Source organism: Mastigoproctus giganteus, chromosome 4, assembly GCF_048544385.1.
Source record: "Mastigoproctus giganteus isolate SK-2022 chromosome 4, ASM4854438v1, whole genome shotgun sequence".
In the NCBI taxonomy this organism is placed as follows: Eukaryota; Metazoa; Arthropoda; class Arachnida; order Uropygi; family Thelyphonidae; genus Mastigoproctus; species Mastigoproctus giganteus.
In genome coordinates this window covers 60,255,272-60,279,553 of record NC_143578.1, presented here as the reverse complement: position 1 = coordinate 60,279,553, position 24,282 = coordinate 60,255,272, and the positions used below count along the sequence as shown (strand labels likewise).

The following is a 24,282-nucleotide window of genomic DNA, read 5'->3' as shown; positions in this document are numbered from 1 at the left end:
TACTTGTGTTTCATCGAACTTTTCCATTGAATTAGTCCATAAACGAGTAACATAAGCCAGAATATCACCAGTGGATTGACACTGACGGAATCCATACTGGCGATCGTTGATCAGACAGAAGGTTTCTAGTTAGTTTAAGAGTTGGTAGTTAATTGATTTCTCCATTACTTTAGAAAGAGTAGGAGTAATTGCAATGGGACGATAATTGGATGGGAGGGATTTGTCACCCTTTTAGGAACTGGCTGTATATGAGCAGATTTCCAAGCAGAAGGAAAAACGCCTTTGGAATAAGAAAGTGAAAAAGGCGGCAAAGAACAGGAGTAAGTTCAGGAGCACAGGTTTTGAGAACAAGTGGAGAAATACCATCAGCACCTGGAGCTTTCTTAGCATCAAGATTCGTCAAAATCCTTCTGACATCCTTTTGACGGAAGACCACAGGAGGCATTGAATGGAGCATGGTGGGAGGTGTTTTACCAAGATCATTAATACATGAGTTCGAAGAAAAATGGGATGCTAGCAGGTCAGCTTTATCCTTGGCTGAAGTGACAACAGAACCATCTGGTTTGGACAGAGTTGGGAGCAGAGATAGGTAAAAGTTGCAGCCAATAGCTTTGGCTACCATTAGGGCAAGAAGCAAGTTTTCTACTCTTAGCCTGTTCAAAATCTAGTTTGGACTGATTAATAACTGCTTTACAATTGTTGCGAGCTCTGGTGTAGGCAGAAAATGAAACTGAAGAATTAGAAACAAGTCAATTACAATATGCAACGTTCTTCTCTTGAACAGCCTTAGCACATTTATTGGAAAACCGAGCTTTAGATAACAGACGAGATTTTAAAGTGGAGTGTGGAATAAAGGATTCCATTCCTACAAGAATAATTTCACTGACACGATCTGAGCAAACGTTGATATCAAAAGTTTTGAAACAGTAATCCGACCAAGGAAAAGAAGAAAATAAATCTTGCAGGTCATCCCATTTTGCATTCTTGTAATGCCAAACAACACAAGGTCAGGAATAGCCATGAGTTAAAGGCTCCATTGGAGAAGAGACAATCACCAAGGTGTGATTTTAGGTGCCTAAAGGACCTTTTACTTCAACCGTGTACTTAGAAGGGTTGTTTGTGAGAAAAAGATCAGGCGTGTTGGCTGTATGGTTAGGATTGTCCGGTATTCTTGTAAGTAAATGAACAATCTGTGCATGGTCATTAGTAATTGCAAAAGCCTCAGCAACTCAACCAGCTGGGTCGGTGTGGCTAGAAAACGGAAGCCAGCTGGAGTTGTGAACATTTAAATTGCCAAGGAAAATTACCTCACTGTTAGGAAAGTTGGACTGGAGAAAGTCAAGTTGCAAAGAGAGGAAGTCAAAGAGCTCCAAGTGATTAGTGGAGTTGGGAGAACGGTAGAGACAACAGATGAATTTGACACAATGAGGTAGAGAGATTTTAAGCCAGAGAAGATCGAAATGAGGAGATTCCAAATTACCAAATCTCTGACAGGGAATGTCAAAAAACTAAACGATTATTAATATCTTTAATAAGAATTACGAAAATTCTGTACGGTGTTACTAAGAATATCTGATTAAAAATTTCTTGTGATTAATTAATATCAACATATTCAAAATATTTTTTCTCTCGATGATGTTTAATAATACGAAGTTGAAATTACACACCAAGAAATAAGTAAACATACACTACTCCACAAAGTCTCCAGTTTCATTGATGCACTTGTCCCAACGTTGGATAAGTTTATCAATATCAGTACTGAAGAAGTCCGTGCCCACACACAGTAACCAACGTCGCACTGCCTGATGAACTTCCTCATCCATGGTGAAATGGTTTCCTGAAAGGTGTTTTTTCAGAGGGCTGAACAAATAGAAGTCTGAAGGCGCTAAGTCTGGGCTTGGGCTGTAGGGGGGATGTGACAGAGTTTCCCAACAATTATGGCACAACCACTCATGAGTGGTGTGGGCAGTGTGTGGAGTTGCGTTGTCATGCAACAAAATCACACTGCTTGTCAGAAGTCCTGGTCATTTGCATTGAACACTGGCTTTCAGTTTTTCCAACGTTGTATTGATTGTACCTCCCTTCGGTAAGAAATCCACCAACAAGAATGCCTTGGCGATCCCAGAAAAACTTTGGCCATGACTTTTCGGACACTGGGAACAGTTTTGAATTTTTTGCACAACAGGAGATTGTGGATGTTTCCAGGTCATGGAGTCTTGTTTGCTCTCCGGAGTAAAGTGATGAACCCACGTTTCGTCTGCTGTGACTATGCGAGCGAGAAAATCCTCTCCTTCGTCGCTGTATCGCAACAGGTTCTCCAGGCACATTCCTATGCATTTTGCTTTGTCCTCCTCTGACAATTGTTGGAGCACCAAGCGGCAGCACAACTTTCGTAAGCCAAGGGCACCATGAACAATTTTGTGAGCAGTTGACTTACTCATGTTCACTATTTGTGCAATTTCACTCGCCTGTTTTCAAGAACAATGCCCTTTAATGCGCGAAATGTTGTCTTCTGTCTTGCTCAATGAAGGCCTGCCTGCCCAATGTTGATCTTCAATGTCAACACAGCCCGCTTTAAATTCATTGCACCAAAAACACACCTGCTTCTTTGTCATCACCTTTTTGCCATACACAGCAACCAGTTCACGGTGAATGTCACTTGGTGAAGACCCTTTTTGCTTGCAAAAAGTGAATAACTTCACAAACACCTGTTTTGGGTCACACTCACATGGTAGCTGCCATTTTGCAACTGGAATCTGCTGTGAGGTGACAGTACTGCAACACTGCACTGGCAGTTTTTTTTAAATGTTATTAATGGGTCTATCTGTTCACTGCATTTCTTTCCATTCCCTTTCACCATTATTAAGAAAAAAAATTATTACCTTACTTTTCTGGAAACCCCTCGTATATTGAATACTTCAGACCTGTTTAAATGAAAATGGACATTTTTATCTCTTGAACTTCGAATTAATCTGTTTTACTGTATACAGTGCAAGTCTTATTACAAGTATGACCGATAATGAGAAGTCTTCTACTGTAACATTGAGTAAAATGTATAAATATGAAACTTTTGCAGCAATAATATAATTTTTTTTTCTTTAACATATTTTTGCTAATACACCTCCTCTCTTTAACTCTTGTTCATGCTACTAGGATGTGCTCTTAATGTTTTCATCCTTCAAAGTTATGGAAACATATGATTGGAGCACCAGAAAACATACTGAGTTTTGCGACTTGTCTTCCTTTTTCTATTTTTATGAGTCATTAACCAGCATCTAGACATGTTGGCTGCAGACAGGTTGAATTATAGACATGTTGGCTGTAGACAGGTTGATGTATACTAGGAGAAGCAGTATTTGACACAGTTCCATTGAAGTTATTTTTTATTTATGTGGGAAGATGTATAAAGCACATTTTAAGATAAAGCTTATTGGGATGAAAAAAAAAATGCAAGTGTATTCGCTTTGAAAATGGTAAATTCTGGCAAGAATTTGCAGTGTCAGCAACAGTTAAATCGATAGAAGATGTATGTAATTTTCATTGTCCCTTTTCACCAGCCATAAGAATAAAAGAAACAGATGCTGTCCTTCATGACAGTGTTGCAAAGAAAAGAAAAAAATTTCAAGGTGCTAAATCATTTTTGTTACAGCCAGTCATTACATAACATTCATATACAAGATCAACTATATTTCATTATTTTATTGTTTAATTGCAGTAAATGTTATTATGATGGACAGATTTTTTCAATTTCTTCAAGTTTATGTACTTTTAACCGATAATTGGGATGTAAGTATTTTTACTGATTTTCTCAATTTTTGTTGTAGTGGGTTTTCACTATAGTATGGAACTAAAATATTCATTAAAGTTCAGAAAAATTTCTTTAACTCACATTGAAATTAAATGTAGTGAAAATTTTAAAATGAAACAAAACGTTTCAGAAAACATAGTAAACCTACCATTTTATGTATTTGATAAGATGTTGAGAGAACAATATTTTTACTCATTTTTCAGGTTGGATTACTGTACGTGGTCAGTTCATTGCCATTAATGTGGCTACCATGAGTTGCAGCTGTGGTATGACAAAAGAAGGAATCTCACCATCTGCTCATCTTGGTAACGGGTGTAGTGATATCGTTTTAGTGTCGCATTGCTCTCGTCTGAATTACTTGCGCTATCTTTTTAGGACTGCCTTCCATAATCAGAGTCCAGTAAGTAATAACAAGATTTCTGAGAACACATGATTAGTTTTTGGTCGTAAACATTCCATTGTGTATGTGACTATTGCCTCCACACATTTGTTAACCAAAAAAAAACAAACCATACATGTAAACTGGGCAAAGGGCAAAAGACCATTAAAGCCAAAATTGTTCTCTCTCTCTCTCTCTCTCTCTCTCTCTCTCTCTCTCTCTCTCTCTCTCTCTCAACTGCAGGTAAGAGGTTACAATATTAAACTTTTTGTGAAGTTTTACTCCTTCAGTGCAGTATGTGCCTTTATTGGACTACTGCAATCAAATTCAAAAAAATAGTTCACAGTATTTGCTGAATGCAGGCACAAGCTTGAAAGTGCAGTGTGAATGAGTGAGTGTTGCATATCATCTGGAGTAAGAAATGTTCATGTCATAGTGCATGGTGCCAGCATTTCACACTGAAAGCCTTAGTAATCTTGACTGCAGTTATCTGACTGATGCAAAAGTGTTCAGTAAAGATTCACAAATAATGTCCATGCAAAGTACAGTATATTCATAACATTCACTGAGAAATTGAATTTCATCTTTCCTGCACATAAACCATCAAAATTAGTTTGTGTAAGAATGCCATCATACTGGCAGATTACACTGTTCAACAACGTGCTAACATGGGTGAAAGAAGTATTTTATGTTAATTTTTATGTGTTGATTATGCATATACAGTAAAAAGTTTCTATCATGTCACATTTTTCAGAAAAATGCAAAAACAGTTTTAAAAAAATAGCTTCAAAATGAATGGAATTGTCCACCATCACGCTCTGTACCTTTCCCGGTCGAATGTATTGTAACAAAAGAGACATATCTGTGTTGTTTAATGGTATACTAATACCTCTTTTTAGTTTTATGGCCCAGAGGAGTGGCCACTCTAAGTTATATTAATATAATCCTTATCAAACCTCAGGGGCTTGCATCTGGTGAGTATGGGCTTGGCACACCCAGGGTCCTGAGCTGGATATCATCATTTTTCTCTTTCTTGGTGATTTCCTTCTATTTTTCTCTCTCTCAGGGTAACTCCTTTTTTTTGGCTGGTGCAGCATAAGCCTTAGGCTTCCTTGCACCATATGGCCTAATAATAATAATTATGCGGTAGCATGTTTGGACCCTACTATAATTTCGGCAGCCAGATTCCTCTGTGAAAGACAACTTGTTTACAAGCTGTCTCTAGCCCTTAAATGTACATTTTTGGGGTTAGTTTCAATTTGTAAGATCTAGTGGTAGGTTGTGGTGTTTTAAGGTTCCATTTTGGTCTTGTGAAAACTCGTGAAATGGAGCAAAAACACCATGCATGCATTAATTATCCTAACAGTTTTTGCTATGTTTGTGGATAATTTACAGTAAAGTCGCAATATCGATTACTCACGGACAAGGTGAAACAAGCTTATCATTTTTATTTTGGTTGTCACGTGGGTGATCAGTATAAAAGATGGGCACCGTTATATGTAATGTGCTATGTAAATCTGACTGAATGGATGAAGGGGAACAATTCTAAAATTCCTTTTGCTGTTCCGATGATCCGGCAAGAATCAACAAGTCACCTTGAAGATTATTATTTCTGCCTCACAAATACTAAGGTTTTCAAGGAAAATAATAGTTAAAATAAAATACCTTAATCTTCCATTCACAATAAGACCATTGCCACATGCACCAGAACTCCCTATTCCTCCACCTAGTTGTGAAGAAATCTATTCCAGAATAAATGCAAGAGTCACTAGAGCCCATACCTGCCTCCTAAACTTCTGCTGATTCTAGTTACAATCCTGAAAATGACAAAACCCCACACTTAATTGAGCAAAGTGAACTTAATGATTTGGTTAGGGATTTAAATCTTTCAAAGCAAGAGGTTGAGCTATTAGGATCCAGGTTGCAGTAGTGGAATTTGCTGGCAAAAACCACAAGGAGTTCTGCATTTAGGAACAAAATAAAGTTTGCTGGTTAGTATCAAGTGGAAGGTTCTCTCTGTGTCTGCAAAGATGCAAATGGATTGATGGATGAACTAGGGTTTGAACACAATCCTGAAGAATGGAGATTATTCATCGATTCTTCTAAACTCAGTTTAAAAGCAGTTTTGCTACACAATGGTAACATCAAACCTTCAGTCCCAGTGGCTCATTCGGTGGCTATGAAAGAAAGCTATGATAGCAAGTAATTGCTATTAAATGCCTTAAACTATAAGAAATATTGTTGGAAAAATTGTGGTGGTTTAAAAATAATCGCTTTGTTGCTTGGACTACAGGGTGGTTTTACTAAGTAATGTTGTTTCCTGTGTTTATGGGATAGTCTAGCAGTAGAACGTCATTATATTGTGAAGGAATAGCCCATCAGAGAAGAATACATTCCTGGGAAACTCAACATCAGATACATGCCTTTAGTGAAACCTGAAATGGTGCTTCTCTTGCCTTTGCACATTAAGTTGGGTCTCATGAAAAATTTTGTAAAAGTCCTGAACAAAAATAGTGAAGGTTTCAAGCACTTAAAAAGCCAGTTTCCAAAAATTTGTGATGCAAAGTTGGATGGTATATTTGTAGGTCCACAAATTACGTGGCTTTTACAGGATGAAATATTTGAAATTAAACTTAATGCCACTGAATTAGCTGCATGGAAATCCTTCAGAGCTATTGTTAGTGGATTTTTTAGGGAATATATTCTTCTATCAACTACAAAGAGTTGATAGAAGAATTGTTGCATAACTATCAAAAGTTAGAATGCCAAATGTAGCAAATACACTTCCTACATTCACACCTGGACTTCTTTCCGGAAAACTTGAAATCTGTCAGTGACGAGCAGGGGGAACGACTCCACCAAGATATCCACACTATGCACATTAAGTTGGGTCTCATGGAGTAGAAGTACCAAGGATGATGGGTAACTATTGCTGGTTTCTGATAAGAGAGGACCATTCTGCTCATAAGAGGAAAAAAATAACTAAGTAGTATGATTTCCTATTTTTTGCCCCCACTTTTGTGGGTTAATTGCTTACCTAAATCCAAATAGGTGGTTTATAAAGGTTAAATATGTTATTTTTTATCCATTTGGAATGTTTACTGGTTGTCATTTCTATTTCAAGTAATTAATTTATAAGGAAAAGTAGTCATGTACATTTAGATAAGTAAAAATTCACAATTTTTGGAAAAAAGGATCACGAAGCCATAACACGAAAATGTGGCATGCTATGAACTTTCTACTGTCGTTTTCGTTTCCAGCACATGTGATTTAGTCAAAATCAGTTGATTTCGTTCATGTTATTGAAAAAAAGTTTAAAATTGTTGGCTAGTTATTGTTAGTAGTAGTTCATAGTGGTGGTAAATAATGCAAGAAAGCAAGCTTATACAGCATCAGCCAAAAAAAAACACTTCACATTTCACCTGTCTATGCCCTGTAACAGTTTATATAGTTCTTCCTTAAATTTATTCAAACTAACCACCTCTACAATACCAGATGGGAGTTTGTTTCAACAATCAACAACCCTCTGGTTGAAGGCAAATTTCCACACATTTGATCTGCAACCAACCTTCATCAGTTTTAATTTATGTCCCCTCTTGTGTGTAAGAGGAATTAGCTTACCATCAGCATTGAGCTTACTCAATCTATTCAAGCCTGAAACACCTTATGTATATGTATGGTATTTTATGTATGACTGCATCTGAACATCAGTGCAACTCTGCCTTGGTACACTGTGATGAATACAGAACTCTGTAAAAGGCCAGAAGTGTGGTGTTATGTTTATGCAGTGTGTGTTGTTGTTTAGTTGTTTCTGGCCATTTTGTCACCAGGAAGGTGATCACCTGGCAAGCCTGCCCAGTGTGTATGTCTACACCACAGGGAGGTAGGCTAGAACTATGTGTGTACCATGACCACCCTCGAAAACCTCTGCTTTGCAGCTCTTACTGCCCTAATAAGGGGAAAAAAAATAATAAATGATAAAATTCTGTACTGACTGGAGGAAGTGCTAGACTAATGGGTACCAGCAAATAATCCTGCAGCCCAAACGCAAGGTACCAGCAAAAAAATAAATAAAGTAATGAATTTAAAAAACAGTTAAAATAAAATCCTGCATCCACGGAAAGTAAAAAGCCAGCAAAAAATAAATAAATAAAATAATAAAAAATTAATAATAATAAATGCCTTAAATGCCTCAATCAGACCTCCTTGCAGGTGCCTAGTCTCCAGATGCTGTACTTTGCAAAACCTTTCTTGCTAAGAGCACCCTTTTGCATCCCTGCCAGTCTTGATACTCTTCTTTCTGTACCTGTTCCAACAGATCCATGTCCTTCCTAAAATCACAGATTACTGCATCAGTGTTGTTTAAAATTTAAAGTTGCGGGTTCGAATCCCGCCTTGGGCTTGGATCAAAGTACTGCAAAAACCTTGGGAGGTGCATTATGGCCACAGAAGCCGATGCGCCAATAACTACCAAAAAAAAAAAATAAAATAAAATAAAATTTAGGCCTTAAAGTTGCATTTTAATTGCTTTATATTCACAGAAGTCAGATGTATATTGTTTTCTGATATAAAACTATGCTATAAAGAATATATATATATATATATATATATATATATATATATATATAAATAAGAGAGTAATACCACACATCCATTGGAAACAGTAACTAGATTTTAATAAGTTAAGTTAAGATAATACAGGAAGTTTCAGGATAATAGGCCCCTTCTTCAGCAAGTGAAAATAAACGCATACAGAATACTAACAAAATATAGACGTTAGAGATAAAATAAATACTAAATGAGCTGTGCATGCTCAGATGACTTTGAGAGTGTGCACATGACCACGAGATTGTGCAAACATTCATTCACTAGATTGGCACTCATTGTTGGTGCACAGATGTGTATGGGATTGCTGCCAGCGTTTGTAGAATTTCAAAACTGTTGATTCTAAGATAGGATGTAACATTGTACCTTTGCAGCAATTTAAGGCTTTTGGACAGCTTGGTATATTTAACGATTCTAACCAAAGGCAGTGATGGTAGTGTCAGGATTGGTCAATCACCTCACAATCACGTCTGGGATTAAGGTCATGATGAGTTGACCAGATATGTTCCACGACTGTGGAAAAAAAAAATATATAATTTCTGTATTTCTCTTGGCTTGATTTTAATGACATTTTGAATAACTCAAGTTTTAAAAGACCCAAATATAAAATTTCATGAAAATTAATCTACCATTAGTTGAGTTGTTACATACATACAGATGGACATGGTGAAGACAATATGTACATTACACTTATATGCTAATGGCCTTAAAAAATTGCTTATTATGAATATTGTTTCCAATTTTTGATTATCATAAAACAAAATGCATTCTCTGTTTATAACAGCTTTTGGAACTAAAACAAAATACTGTGAATGAAAAGATATTTAAAATTAAATTCCCATTATGTGTAGATCTTAACATTTATAGAAACCATTCTTTTCCACTTTCTTCTAAGACATGTTTAATTACATTTGATTTTCTTTATTTTATTACAGTTTGATCTACCCTTTGTTCAAGTACACAGAGTTCGAGAGTTCTACTTCAATCCTTATATTCCAGAAGGTGATAGGACCCCTGCTGCTGGCTGTACAGGAGTTCAAGATAGCCATCAACGTATTACTACAAGTGTGTGGAATTGTGATGGAGAAATTATCTCAGAACCAGCTATACGTGTCAGGTATGAAAGTATTTTAAGTATCTGGTTTTATTCCCTCTTCCTCCCTCCAGTTAGTTCAGATATGTGATATTGCACTGTGATTAGAAAATAAAAAAATGATAGAGATGTTGTCATGCAAACTTATCCTAATCAGTATTAACCCATCAATGTTTGATTAACTAAGATCTACCAAGCATTTAAAGCACAAATTGTGAAATGATTATCACAGCTGATTAGATAGTAATACAGTAAACTGCCAGTTATTCAGGATAATGGCAGAAATGCAGCACATATCATGATAAAATAACCCAATTATTTTATCACATATCAGTCAGGGCTTTTAGTTTTGATAAAAAATATATAGGAGTGACTCCAATCATAATCTGTCTTATCTATAGTATCAACAAATATACTTGAATAACTATTGAGTATTAAATTTCCAGTAGATAAATTATAAATATTTTAGTACCATGGGTGTTTTTTTTTTTTTTTTTTATCAGATAGTAATAATAATATTCTTTAATAATCCCAAGTAAGAATACGTAAGATCTACCTAGACTTCAGAACAGAGATTAGTGGAACTTTTCGAACAAGAAACAATAACAAATTTTAAAGGTTTCAAAGATTAATTATTAAATTTATAGAAAGCACAATTAACGTGAACATTTTATTCTTAAATGAATTTAATTGCAATCTTTGTTTTTGTTACTACAGATTTACATCAAGAAAGTGTATACTGGTTGATTGGAAGGTTGGCTGTTAGTTGGAAGGATCCATAAAACTTAGCATTAGTTGAGGCATAAGATGCAAGAAAACAAGCTTATACAGCATCAGCCAAAAAAAAAAAAACCTTCCCATTTCACCCATCCAGTCACTCCCAATTTTTGTCTAGTTCATCCTTAAATTTATTTAAGCTATCAACTTTCGCACATCTATTCTACAACTGTCTTTCCTCAATTTGAATCTATGCCCCCTCGGGTTCTTAATCAGGACAAGTGGAAGTATCCCATCAGCATTGAGCCTGCTCAAACCATTCAAGGACTTATACACCTCAATCAAATAACCTCGCAGGTGCCAAGTCTCCAGATGCTGCAACTTGCAGAACTTACGGCATTCTTCATAAGCGCACCCCTTTGTTCCTCTCAACAATCTTGTTGCCCTTCGCTGTACCAAGGCGCCTCCGTAGCCAGGTGGGAAGGAGCAGCAGTGCGTAGCACACGCTTCTTGATTAGACCGGGGTTCAAGCCCGTCACCACCAAATACGGAGGATGCGGAAAGGTCAGGGTATGACCACCGCATATCCCCGGAGCAATATAGCCTTAGTTGCTAATGCTCCTAAAAACCAAACAACAACAACAACAACAACTTCGCTGTACCAATTCTAGCAACTCTACACCCTTCCTAAAATGAGGCCTCCAGACCTGTACACAGTACTCAAGGTGTGCCTGACCATTGCCTTATACAAAGGATAATCACCTCCTTGTCAAAATTCCTATATATCATTGACAAAACTCCATGACCTGCTCTGGCAGCCCATCTGCACTGCTCAGAGAACTTCATATCTGACTGCACAATTACCCCTAGGTCTTTTTCATTCTACACCTCCCTGAGTGTAGTACCACACAATTTGGTATGTTTCTCTTGGGTTACTGCTACCCATATGCAGTACTTTGCATTTTTCAACGTTAAACTTTAGTTGCTACTTGTCAGCCCATCTGCCTAACTTTTCTAGATCCTGTTGCAGTAGCATACTGTCTTTACTGTCATTAACAACCCTGCCAAGCTTTGTATCATCTGCAAACTTGGACATTAAGCCTGATATACCTTCATCGATATCATTGATAAATACATAAAACAACAATAGGCCCAGCATCAAATCCTGGGGGACTCAACTAATAACATTAGTCTACGTAGAGTAGTGTCCATTCATTACCACAATCTGCCATCTCCCACTCAACCATCCCTTTATCCATTGCAGCAACTTGCTCTTAATGCCCTACCACTTCAATTTGTAAGCAGTCTTCCACGTGCAACAGTATCAAAAGCTTTCCTGAAATCCAAGTATATGATATCAAAATTATTTTTTTGTCCAGTTCCTTTGTGACATCGTAGTATCCAATCAAATTGGTCAGACAATACCTCAAACCCATCCTGTGTCTGAACTATTACTGCAGTCTTGTCTAGATGATCCTGTAATGCAGGGGTGGGCCACATCTGGCCCGCGACGATGTTGAATCCGGCCCCCTCGGTAAATGCATAAATATAGAAAATCCATACCTGACTACACTCGCCGTAAACGTTCGGCTTAATTCGGTTCAATCAGGAATCGCGGCCAGTACAACAGTAACCAAGTGATTCTACGCAGCGTCAAAGAGTTATTTCCTAATTATTATTGTAGCATCGATCGAACGAAGTTCCTTTGGGTTTGACTTCTTATTGAAAAAAATAATATTGGTGTGAGATATTTTATGTTTTATTCCTTTTCTAATTATTACAATTTTTAATTTAATATAATTTATAGCCCATAAAATGAGCCAATTAAAAAAAAAAAGAAAAATTAATGCTGAATGCCGCATTTTCAATGATAATTGGACATTCAGATATTTTTTTAAAAAATACATTAATAATTTGGTAATTCAAGTAATATAACATTTTTTAGGTTCTGATTTTTTTTATTAAATCGTTCAATCTATTCCGGCCCGCATCATGATGCGAAAATTTCATTCGGCCCGCATCATAATACGAAAATTTCATTCGGCCCGCTGACGAAAAAAGTTGCCCACCCCTGCTGTAATGCTTCTTTAACCAGTAACTCCATTATTTTCCCCAGAACAGAAGTTAAACTAACAGGTCTATAATTATTTGTGTCACCCTTTGAACTCTCTTTGTCAATTGGGGATACAATTTCATATCTCCAGTCCATGAGGACTTCCCCTGACTCTAACGATGCTCCCATAATTATGGCTAAGGGTTTGCTTACTACCCTTGCTGCCTCCTTCAATATAACTGGATAGATTCCATCTGCCTCAGGTGCTTTTTTTATGTTTAACTTCAATTTCTCCTCCACTTTGCTCTCAGTTATTACAAAATCACTTAGCTCCCTGTTAGAGTTTGATAAACTTCAGGTATTCCCACCCTTGAATAACTCATGTGTGAATGTAGATGCAAAATACTCATTCAGTTTATGAGCTTTTTGAGCAGGATCATCAATAGTTGAACTATCTATGTTAAGTGGACCAATCCAATTCATCCCATCCTTCTAGAGTTTACATAAGCAAAGAACTCTTTGCTGTTTTCTTTGCATCCTTTGCCAAAGATTTCTCATCTGCCTTTGCCTGCTTAACTTGATTACAGACTAACTTATATTTGGCGTAGGCTTCTGTGTTGCCTGATAAATTATATGCATCCCATGCATTTTTCCTCTCTGCCATGAGCCCCATTAATTCGTCTGACATCCATTTAGGCCTGAACCTTGAACAGTATTTCTTTGTTGGTATGAAAAACTTAGTAGTCTCCAAGATTAAGTCCCTGAAGGCTTCCCATTTAGAATTCGCCATTGCCCTTAATGCCATAATTCTATACTGTGGGATCATCTGTTGCTCCCACTGTATAGAATTTAAAAACTGTCTGAGACCACTGTAGTCACCTTTATGAAAACAAAAACTCTTCCCCTTAACAAACTACCATCAAGGGTCTTTACCCTTGATGATAATTAATGGTAGACTGTTAAAAACAAAACTGGAGTAGAATATAGATGAGAAAGAAATGAAAACTAGAGGGAAAAGCAAATTGAAAAATCTTACACACAGATAATTGGGCATTTACTATATAGTAATATACTGGGGTGGTCATAATTAAAATACTCCTATTTAGAGATATCTCTAGGAAATGCTACAAAATTTGCCAAGTGTGTTCCTGAGAGGATACAAAAGAGAATTACATAAAAAACAAAATTAGTTACAAAAACCACCACCTGTGTAAAAATTTTGCTATAAACAATTACCCCTGTTATGTGATCTATGAGACTGTAGATGACATGACATTAATACTAACACTGGTACAAAGTATTCTTGTATGCAAAGGCAGTAACCAGGGTTTCCCCTATATGCCGCCGAGTCATCTAACGGCAAAGTGCCAAGGCCAGCATTTAGGGAAAAAAATCTAATGAAATGTCTGTATCTTTATGTGTATATTAATGTGTGTTTTGTTGTATGTTATAAGCCAGCACCTGGTATTTAGCAGTCAGGGGGCAGAAGAACGAAGAACAAAGTTTTGCAGTGTAAAACAAAGTTTGTTTTACACTGCAAAACGATAGATTTATCACTTTTGTAAGCATATCAATTTATAAATTGATAAATTTATTCAATTTATAAACATAAATTAAAATCAAACGACAAAACCTTCCATGGCAAGCACATAACACATACTGAACAAGGATTAGCGAGAAACATCCACGTTTGCGATTTTGTCACCCCTCTCCCCCCACCCACTGAGCGCTGTTTTGACCAGGAAAGATAATTTTAGCCACGCCCATGTTTTTTTATGGCGGAAAATGTTCACGGCGCTTTAAAATTCACATTTTTTTTTTTAGGTTTCATTTTATATTAAATCAGCGACCGCGAATACAGATACCACGAATAGCGGGGGTTTACATACAATCAATTTCACCCAGTCATAATATCAACCATAAGGCAGATAATAACCTAAAATCAAATTTAAAACTCCAAAAACAACAAGGCAAGAATCATACCAATAAGCAATCGAAAGACTGCAAATCAATAAGATTACAAAACCTTGAAAAACTTACAACTAAAACAGCCAATCAATCAGCAAAACCCTCAACAACATGACTAATGCAAGATAACAACACATAACAAGGTAATTAATCTAATACCACTTCCAAGACACAATCAGAGAGCAAGTCCAAATAGACAACTTAAAATTTAAGTTAACAATAATCAAGCAGTATTTTACATTTTAACAAGTGATAGGCTGAACCCAACCCCGCCACTAGAAAACTGGGATCAGGGTCAAGCCAGCAAACGCAAATACAGGCTGTCACGACAGAGACATCCAAACAAAACAAGGAGAAAACACTAATGTTGAGAATCCTCAACCAATACCGATGGCAATTTACTAAACAGCCACAACAACTTCTATAATATACAAGTTCAGCTGAAACTATCAGCAAGAACAAACAAATAGAAGTTAAAACGATAAAACAGGTCATAAAATCTAAAACCCTTTAAGCAGCAACTCACATAAAATCATTTTAAATAAGTTCAGGTTTAAACAACTATTAAGGTTATTAAGACAAGAACCCCTGCTGCCAAAGACATATGACCCAAGCTATGGGTGAAAGATACACTAAAACCTCGAATCATCAGCTAAAAATAATTAGCATGAACAATTCATCAACAGAACAAGGTGAATTAACAAAATACAGTTAGCCAACTGAACGCAATGGCCCTCTGCAACCCACAGAGGCAACAGGATGATATTTATATTATTAAAAACAACAATTTCAAGTAATGTAGCATATATAATTCACCAATGAAACGAGGTGAATTAACAAAATACAATTAGCCAACAAATGAAATGGCCCTCTGCAACCCCCAGAGACAACAAAATAATATTTACATTATTAACAACATAGTAATTTTATAACCCTTAGAAGACAGACAGTTCACGATATTATTGTAATATACAGTTGGAGCCATGTAAGGCGCAGACTGCAAAATTCAATTTACATTATTAACAACACAGTAATTTTGAATCCTGATAAAAGAAAATTCACAACGCTAATTGAAGTATGCAAAAGAAGTTTACATAGCTACTACTAATAATAAGCTAAAAATACCACACAAAACATCAAGTAATTATCAAAATACATATAAATAATTGTACGAGATAATTTAGCATTAAACAATAATTCAACAAGATAAAAGTTTATTGCCACCCGCAGTAAGCAACAAAAAAAAAATAATAAAAAATGAAAAAAATTTTTTACATTATTTACAGAAAAGCATAGTTTAAGAGCTTAATAATAACAGGATTTAACTGAAATCATTGTATACAGAAAAACTCGATCTAGAACCGTTGACAATAACTAGAACCACTCAAAAAAAAAAAAAAAAAAAACCAAAGCAAGAGGGGGGGGCCAACACCAAAACATCAAAAAAGAAAAACAGCACCCCCAAGCAACCAAAATTTTTATCAAACAAGCAACAGCACAGAAAAACCAAAGAAACCACAGAAGTCCAAAGCAAAGAAAAGACAAAACTATAAATCAAGAGAAGCCAATCTCTTACGACATTTGAAGATTTTTTTCCACAAAAGTGGAAAAAGCATTATAGTTTTCTAAAATCTCCACCAATTTTGGAAGATCATCAACATGTAAAACCCCAGTGATCGGTTGAAATTCAAACCTAAAGTTAACATACTGAATACAATTAAAACTAAGTGAGTGGCAGATTCTACCGCACAACAGGAACAATTTGGGGAAGGAGCAAGGTCCAAGGAGAATAATTTTTCATTCAAACTTCCATGACTGGAAAAAGTAGCATAAAGACCAGGAGTAAACCAAGCTAAATTTTTCTTATTCATTTCAATGACCTTTGGGAAGAATAGAAAAGTGGTATGACCTGTAGCTCCATTAATCCAGTCAAGCCGCCATTCAGAAAGAAATTGATCTCTTATACATTGAATATCTAATTTTACAGGAAGATCTAAATTTAAATAATATCGATCCAGCACAGAAGGAATACCTTGTCTTCTACAATGTTGAAGGTAACTAAAAATCACTTCCAATTTAATAGGAACTTTACCAGTAATGACTTGGAGGGCAGAGGAAGCAATAATCCTACAAGTGCAAGAAGTAGCCAACAGAAAGAAACATTGGGCCTGAGTCAAATATTTATTAACTAAGAATTTGGACACACTTACTGATGTCTGACTTGTACAGTAGACTGACTAATGGTGGGTGATAGTGAGGGAAATCCTGTCTCACCAGCAGTGAAAATAATTTAAATGATAGTAAATACCATCAAACTTGAGACAATTGCATCACCAACTCCTATATTATAAAAATCCTGGCTCAGCAGATAGTACTTCTGAAATCCATTAAAGTGAGAGTTTACTGTATTTAATTTAGTGTTTTTAACTAAACATGCAGGTGCAAGAATTACACTGTGGAATTGGGCTCTGTGTGTGGTTTTTTAAATATAGATTGTTGTTCACATACAGTTCTAAAATTGTAATTTGAAATATTGAAAAAATATGCTGGATGTCAGGCAGTCTGTTCTAATTTGACAAATAAAAATATGACTTAACCTGCAAGCAAGCACATGGAGATTGGAACCTCTCCAACCCCATTTTTCACAAAGCTTTTGTACAAAAGGAAAGAATAAAGTCCTAAGAGCCTGAGTATTGTATTTACATATAAAAACTTTTTTTTTTTTTTGTTTTTTTTTTAAATCATAAAGACACTGTGCCTGATTAGTCCTAGCAGTTTGAATGGCACCATTATTTTGCAACTCTCATAATTATTCACAATAAACTTAGAAAAATCATGTGTGAAAAGTGGTCAAGTTATGCATGTTTTGTCAGTTTACTGGTGATGCCAACCAACCACTATTTACAGAGTCCTGAATCTCTATGATCACATTCCCCACAGAATGCAGACACAGCTCTTTCAACAGCTCTTTGTTGAAAAGTTATATTCTGAATGGTTACTTTGACCTTTTCTATAAAAACAAAGAAAAATCTCCTTACATTGCCACATTATAAATGTTTTTAGAGTTGTATTGAACTGTATGGAAGTTGTGAGCTGAATATCTCACTTTTGTTACAAAATTACAGTTTAAAAAATATATATATATATAAATAGTAATACGAAAGTGATGTTTTGTCATTTTGGTTTTTATAGTGTTGACAACTAGTAAGAAAAAAGTGAATGGAAAATATAGCTATACTGTAAACATTTAAATGCTGGAAATAGGAACATGTAATGCTTTCATTGAATTCTTTCCCAGTAACGTAGTGTTTAATGCAATTTATTAACTTAACTTTACAGATGAAATAAATAATTAGTTTTGCAAAATTTCAGTGACATTTTGTTGTGGAGATGTTTTAACATATTCATTGGGTAGTTTTAATTTCGTGAACTGATAATAGAATTGATTAGATATAAAATAAACTGCTCATAATTAGATCCTGTAAAATTTAAATGTAGCAAATCAAACTTTACGTAAAGTTTAAACAACTTACTGACATTACTCTGAATATATCTTTTGTTTGTATAGGGTCCATTGCCAGTTAATCCAGGTTTTTAGCCGAGGTATCGAAGAACGTGATTTAAGCTCATCCTGTTCTCCATGTTTGGGATTTTTCAAGAAGAAATACATTTTCTCTTAAATGAATAAAAACTGAAAGTGGGGGAACAAATAGCCGTTCTAAGCAAGTTTAATGAGAATATACTTTTCAACACAAATTTGCTAAAATTCTTGCTCACAGAATGTTTCTAGTATTTTCATTTTTATTTTCATTCCATTTGAAGGATCCATTTTTTGTCACCTTCTAAGGTGTAATTTTCTCCATCCATAGGTTGTAAAGGATGACAGCTTTTATTTTATTCATTGGTACTGTATAATGAAGTATTGGGTAAAGCTATTTTTACTGAACCATTTTATAACAAATATACATTTTAGTTAAACATGGGCTGGTCCTAAATATGTATTATTTTGTGCTGAGCAGATGGAGTGAGAGGTGCATGTTCTTCTGTGATGTGTACAGAGCATAGTTATGTGTGGGATAGTTTGTATCATCTGCACATATCCAAAAAAATATCATTAATGTTAACATTAGATAAGTTCCCTTCTCTAAGAATGTGAGATCTTTATTTCAAAATTCATAAAAACAATTTGCAGTTATTTTTTTCCCCCTTTTTTTTTTTTTTTTTGTGTGTGTGTGTGTGTGTGTGTACCGGTGAATCCCTAAATATTTTGCAGACTATTTAGCAAACCATTATTTTATAGCTTTATTTATATAAAACATTGTGTATATATATATATATCTATACTGTTGATTAGTTTGTTAATGTTTATTTGTTAATATGCTAATAAATAAATGGACATACAGTGCATAATATGTATGCTAAATTATAAGCCCCATTTAATTCAAAGTTTATTTGATCATATATGATATTAGTTCATTACTCCTTATGTCTCTATTCTCCCACTAAGGAGAAAAGATAACTTATTTGGCATCTGGGTCCATGGTAATATATATTATCAGTATATTGGGATGTAAAAGACAGATTTTTGAATTTCAGTTACAATATAGTTGAGCGAATTGCTTGGCAGAATCAGCATTATTGTTCTTGAGGAGAATCATGATCATTTTGGAACTACTGTAGATTGGTATGATTCACAGAACAGTTGAAAGTTACTGTATGTTTCTCCAGCAGTTACAATTCCTGACATTTTAATTTTAACAAAAATTGCACAATTTACTTGACTTTTTATCAGATTTTAGCAGTGACTATAATATGGTTGGTCTATTCAAGGCTATTTCCATGGATATGTTATTCTAAGAATTTAAGTAATTGGTGTGTTAACTTTAGATGTGCCCACATTGCTAAAAGCATTAGTTTTTAGAGTTAAAATATAGTGTAGTTTATTTGCATGGTTCTGAGCTGAAATATAAATTAAAAGGATTATTAAAATTTCGACTTTTAAATTATAGATTCATTCTATAAACTTGAATCTATAAATCCATAAGTTGCAACGAGGAAAGAAAAATGAATGAAATATATTAAAATGCTTTAAGATTATGGGATTTTAACAGTAACTGTTGTTATAGAATATTCTGCATGATTGGCATTTTCTGAGAAGTATTTGATGTTCTCTTTTTACCTAAAATTTAAAATTAGAATTTGAACTTTTTATGATGGCAAATCATTTTTCATTGTAAAAATGAAGTTTATTTACCAATGTACTTACTGAATGTTATTTTATAAGGGTGTCTGCAGTGATCTACAAACTATTTTGTAGTTTTATTTAACCACTGCAGAACGTTGAATTCAAATAACATATTTGTTACAAAAATGAAACTAGCGTATTTAACTTCCCTTTATTAAAACATCAAATATGAATTTTCTGGCTGAAAATATGATGCTGATGAAGCTGACATAATTAAAAGTGGAGGAAGAATAAAAATTGCTCTAATAGTATTAATATAAATTCAGAGTTAAATTTAATTTGTCAATAATTTTCATGTTCAGATTCAATACAACTATTGTGCCACAAGTATAAATATAGTAACTTCTAGGATCAGTCTGTCTATAATGAGAGTTACTTTTCTCTGATAAAATTTACCATAGACAGAAGAACAACTTGCATATGATATGTTAGTCTTGTGTATGGAACTTAGAGGACAGAAATAGCAATAAAATGACAATAATAATGTTATTGAGACTTTCACTACAGTTAAACACAGAAGAATTAATTTCTATTCCCCATATTAAATTGCTTATAATCAAATGATTAAAAGCGATCTGACTGAAATATAAAATGAATGAAATTTCATGCACATAAATATTGAGAAGTTGTACCAGTATATGAATAGTCATGTCTAAAATAACTATCTTTTTCTTTACCTTCCTTCCAAACCAGATATAATCTGAACTCAATTCCAGGAAAGATGCAATTAAGCAGTTTATTTTCATGACCTAGCAGCATCATCAGAGTGACTGATGATGGGAATGTTGTTATTCTTGAAATATTTGGTAGTAATAAATTGTTAATAATAACACTGATTATATATTACATCCTTGTGCTTATAAGCTGGTCTAGTGTGTCTACATGTCTTGAAATAATTTAGTTTCACTGTATGTTGAAATGGCTGCAAAGTCTTCACTAACAATCAATTTTTTAGTAAGCCTTGTTAAGCGGTATGTTTGAAGATGATGAATCAGTACCTTATGGTATTAGTGATTATTAACCCTCTAGCAAATACATAAAAAAAAAAACTTTTTTTTGCTGTACTTAGTGTAGTGTTATTTTAGAAAATAACACTACACTGTATGCATTTCTATCATACTGCCTGATAACCAGTTGTCCATCCTGTTACAGTGACAAAGTTTTTGCTTATGATTTCTAGAAATTACTACATTTTATGACACCATTTTATGACACTTTATATATGACACTACATTTACAAAATTACAAGATGAGTTAACCTAATGTAATCATTTTTGTTCAAATAACATCACCCAATAGGTGAATACATTATTCATTAAAAACTCAAAGGAACTGTTCAGACCAGTTTTGTACCTATATGGGTGACTTGTCAGAAGTTTGATCAGTTTTTCTTCTGAAAACCACTCTGATACATTTATTGACCACTCTACTATTTTAAGCTACCCATTATACAATTTAATATTGGGATAAAAAATAAACAGTATTAGAAAATAGTGTCTTTCCAGGCAGTAAAGACACTATTTTCTCAGACTGTTTATTTTTTATCCCAATATTATATTGTATAATGAGAATAAATAATATCTTTAGTCACAGCAGTCTAATTATTGAAAAAAAAATGATAATTATTATTATTATTATCTCCCTACTACTTCACTTCCAGTGCTCAGTGGTACAGAGTGAACAAACCAAAGTCAAACTGTAAAAAATTAAAATAGCAGATTTCGACAGACACTTTGTACACAAACACAAAGCATAAATAATTTTTTATGGGTGTACTTTTCAGATTAAAAATTAGGCAGTGATGCAGATCAAAATTAAATACCATACTTGAAAAATGCTAGAATTCGCACTGATACAAACAGATACAAAAATTTTTGATTTTTTCTGTTTGTGTTGTACTAAAGCATGCATTAAAGCATGTCTGCCACAGATTAAACCAAATTAGAACCCATCCACAGATTTTAACATTTGAGGTTAGTTATAATTAAGCTGCCTTACCTTTCTTTAATGCTCTGAAATCAGACCATGACAACTACTCTTGCCTTTCTCAGAACATGATTTTTTTTAACATCTACATGTTATTTATAAATATTTCTATATCATTTCCATAACCTAATGGTTACATCCAGTTATGGTTCTATCAGTTTAATAACTCTCAGTTCTTTTGAAAATTAATATAAGGTTAAGTTAGTGGCCTTTTGGAGCCATTAATGACAGTTCCGGCAATGACAAAAATCAGTTCCAGTACAACCGGGTAGAGTTTATGGGTCTCTTTTCCTATAATTCTATGTGTTCTCTGCCATGAGATTAACCTGATGTCTAACAAAAGCCACTCAAGATGGACCTTGTCAGGAAAGTATGGATCTGTACACGGAGTGTTAATTAGGTGAGTCCTTTTGACTTAAAACAGTCAGTGGCTTTAAAAACACTCCAGTGAGTGATTTTGAGTTGCTGAGAGTTACTGAGAGCACTGTTCTCAGTCACTAGAAGAAAACAATCTTTGTTCTGGCGATGCCCTGCTATCATTTTATGCCACACTGACATTTTCTCCCTCTTTTTGGAGACTTGACTAGATTCTCTCACAACCTCATTAACACTCAGTGGATGGATCTGTTTACTTTCCTGAAATAGTCCATCTTGAGTAGCTTTTGTTAGACATCAAGTTAATCTCATGGGATGACTAACTTGCCTGTGTTTTCAAGATATAGCCTCCATTTTGCATGGGAAGCAATCCTATTCCTGTTCAGATTATATTTCATTCTGAATGGACAGCCTGGGTTCTGGCCAAGCCATCATCATTGAACCCATTTAATTTTAACCACTTCAAGGACAAGATTCACTCTATCCATATTCTTACTCTAGAGCCTGATGCTTTCTTTTTTTCATACAACATTGATCTATATGTTAAAATCATCAATTGGTCCTTAATCCTCATCAAAATTTCTTCCCAAACTTAACCACTTAATTGCATGACTTCAATCCTTCCCCTTCCTGGGTTTTGCATAACCATTTATTTCTGTGATGCAGTGAAACAGCATTCTCTAGAAACTTTGGTTTGAAGAATGTTAGATTCTTTACGTAGGACATTTGATGTCTTACATCAAGAATCTATTTAACTTTTTTTTTTTTTTTTTTTTTTTAATTTATATTACCTACTGCATTTTTCCCTACACATGTGAAAAAACTGAAATTGGTAAATATTATATATCTTAGAATTATTTCAAACTGTTATGAAATGAAATAAGACATTTACAGTAGAGGGCAAAAATTATTTTTTTCCTCACAAATTTGTTGCTAAACTTAAGTAAATAGAGTAAAATTGTTCAAGTAAGGTGGAGGCTATTTTATGCTAAGGTACAATTGTACTACCAAAAATGGGATGGTTTGCATCTCAGACTGGCAATCTGTTATTTCAGTAAACTAATGATTTATCAGAAAATTTAGCAGATACTAGATGATTTGGATTGCTATATAATAAACTTTTCTTCCTGAAAAAAAATAGTTGAAACTTAGTATTCAATATCATGAAAATTCATACAAGATTAACTACTATATATATATTATATTATATATACACAATATTAAATTTTCTGGTTATTATTAATCACAGAGGTAATTTTTATCATGTGAACAGCCAATGCTTAATGAATATTATACAATAAGAAAAATACTGGTACTTAGAAATTGCAGAAAAGATATCTAAAATTATTGAACATTATTTCCAAATAAGAGAAATACATTCCAAATAAGAGAAAATTTACTGGATAATTTAAAGTTATCTACAGAGATGAAAAGATATGCAAGATAAAATGAGATCTGACTTTAAAGTCATACTTTATAATGAGGCCTTACATAAATAAAATCTGCTCCTATCTTACAGGTCATATTCTGAACAGTCAGGGTGCCTTAATTACTGTTTGTCTTAAATACATACACTTATCTTACCCTTAGTGTTCATTTTAAAAGCAATTTTGTACCTGTATGAACCTATTAATATTGGGCTTCCAAAACTTTATAGAGGTTTCAATAAAAAAAATAAAAAAAAGAAGGAAAACGAATTTATAAAGCAAATATATGAAAATAGAAAAGGTTACTTAAGCCTACTACTGCAGAGTTCACAGTAAAGCAAATAAAACCTTGAAAATAAAAATCTTTAATTTTTAAGTTCTAGTGATTTCTATTTCAAATAGAATAACTGTGCAAATGCGCCTAATCTGAAAATTAGCCAAATAACATAATAAACTTAGCTAGCTAAACCTACCTTTTAAGTGTGTCACCAAACATATATATATTTGATTGAAATATTAACATATATATTCAAAATATCAAAATATTTCAATATTAATATTAACTAGGGGGCTCGTCCCTGCTCGCTTTGCTCACAAACCCCTGCGCACACTTTTCTACATAAAAT

General features: G+C 34.3%; 1 protein-coding gene across 1 annotated transcript in view; it reads left to right on the top strand.

The window, feature by feature from the left end:
- The window catches only part of LOC150086762 (ceramide kinase-like), a 120,313-nt gene extending 101,553 nt beyond the window's left edge, over positions 1-18,760 (top strand). The window contains exons 9-11 of the mRNA XM_090371565.1: positions 4,012-4,208; positions 9,728-9,909; positions 18,192-18,760. Of these exons, the coding sequence (XP_090227691.1) occupies positions 4,012-4,208; positions 9,728-9,909; positions 18,192-18,303 (491 nt within the window). The 3' untranslated portion in view covers positions 18,304-18,760. The remainder of the gene's footprint in view (positions 1-4,011; positions 4,209-9,727; positions 9,910-18,191) is intronic.
- Positions 18,761-24,282: the final 5,522 nt, after the last annotated feature.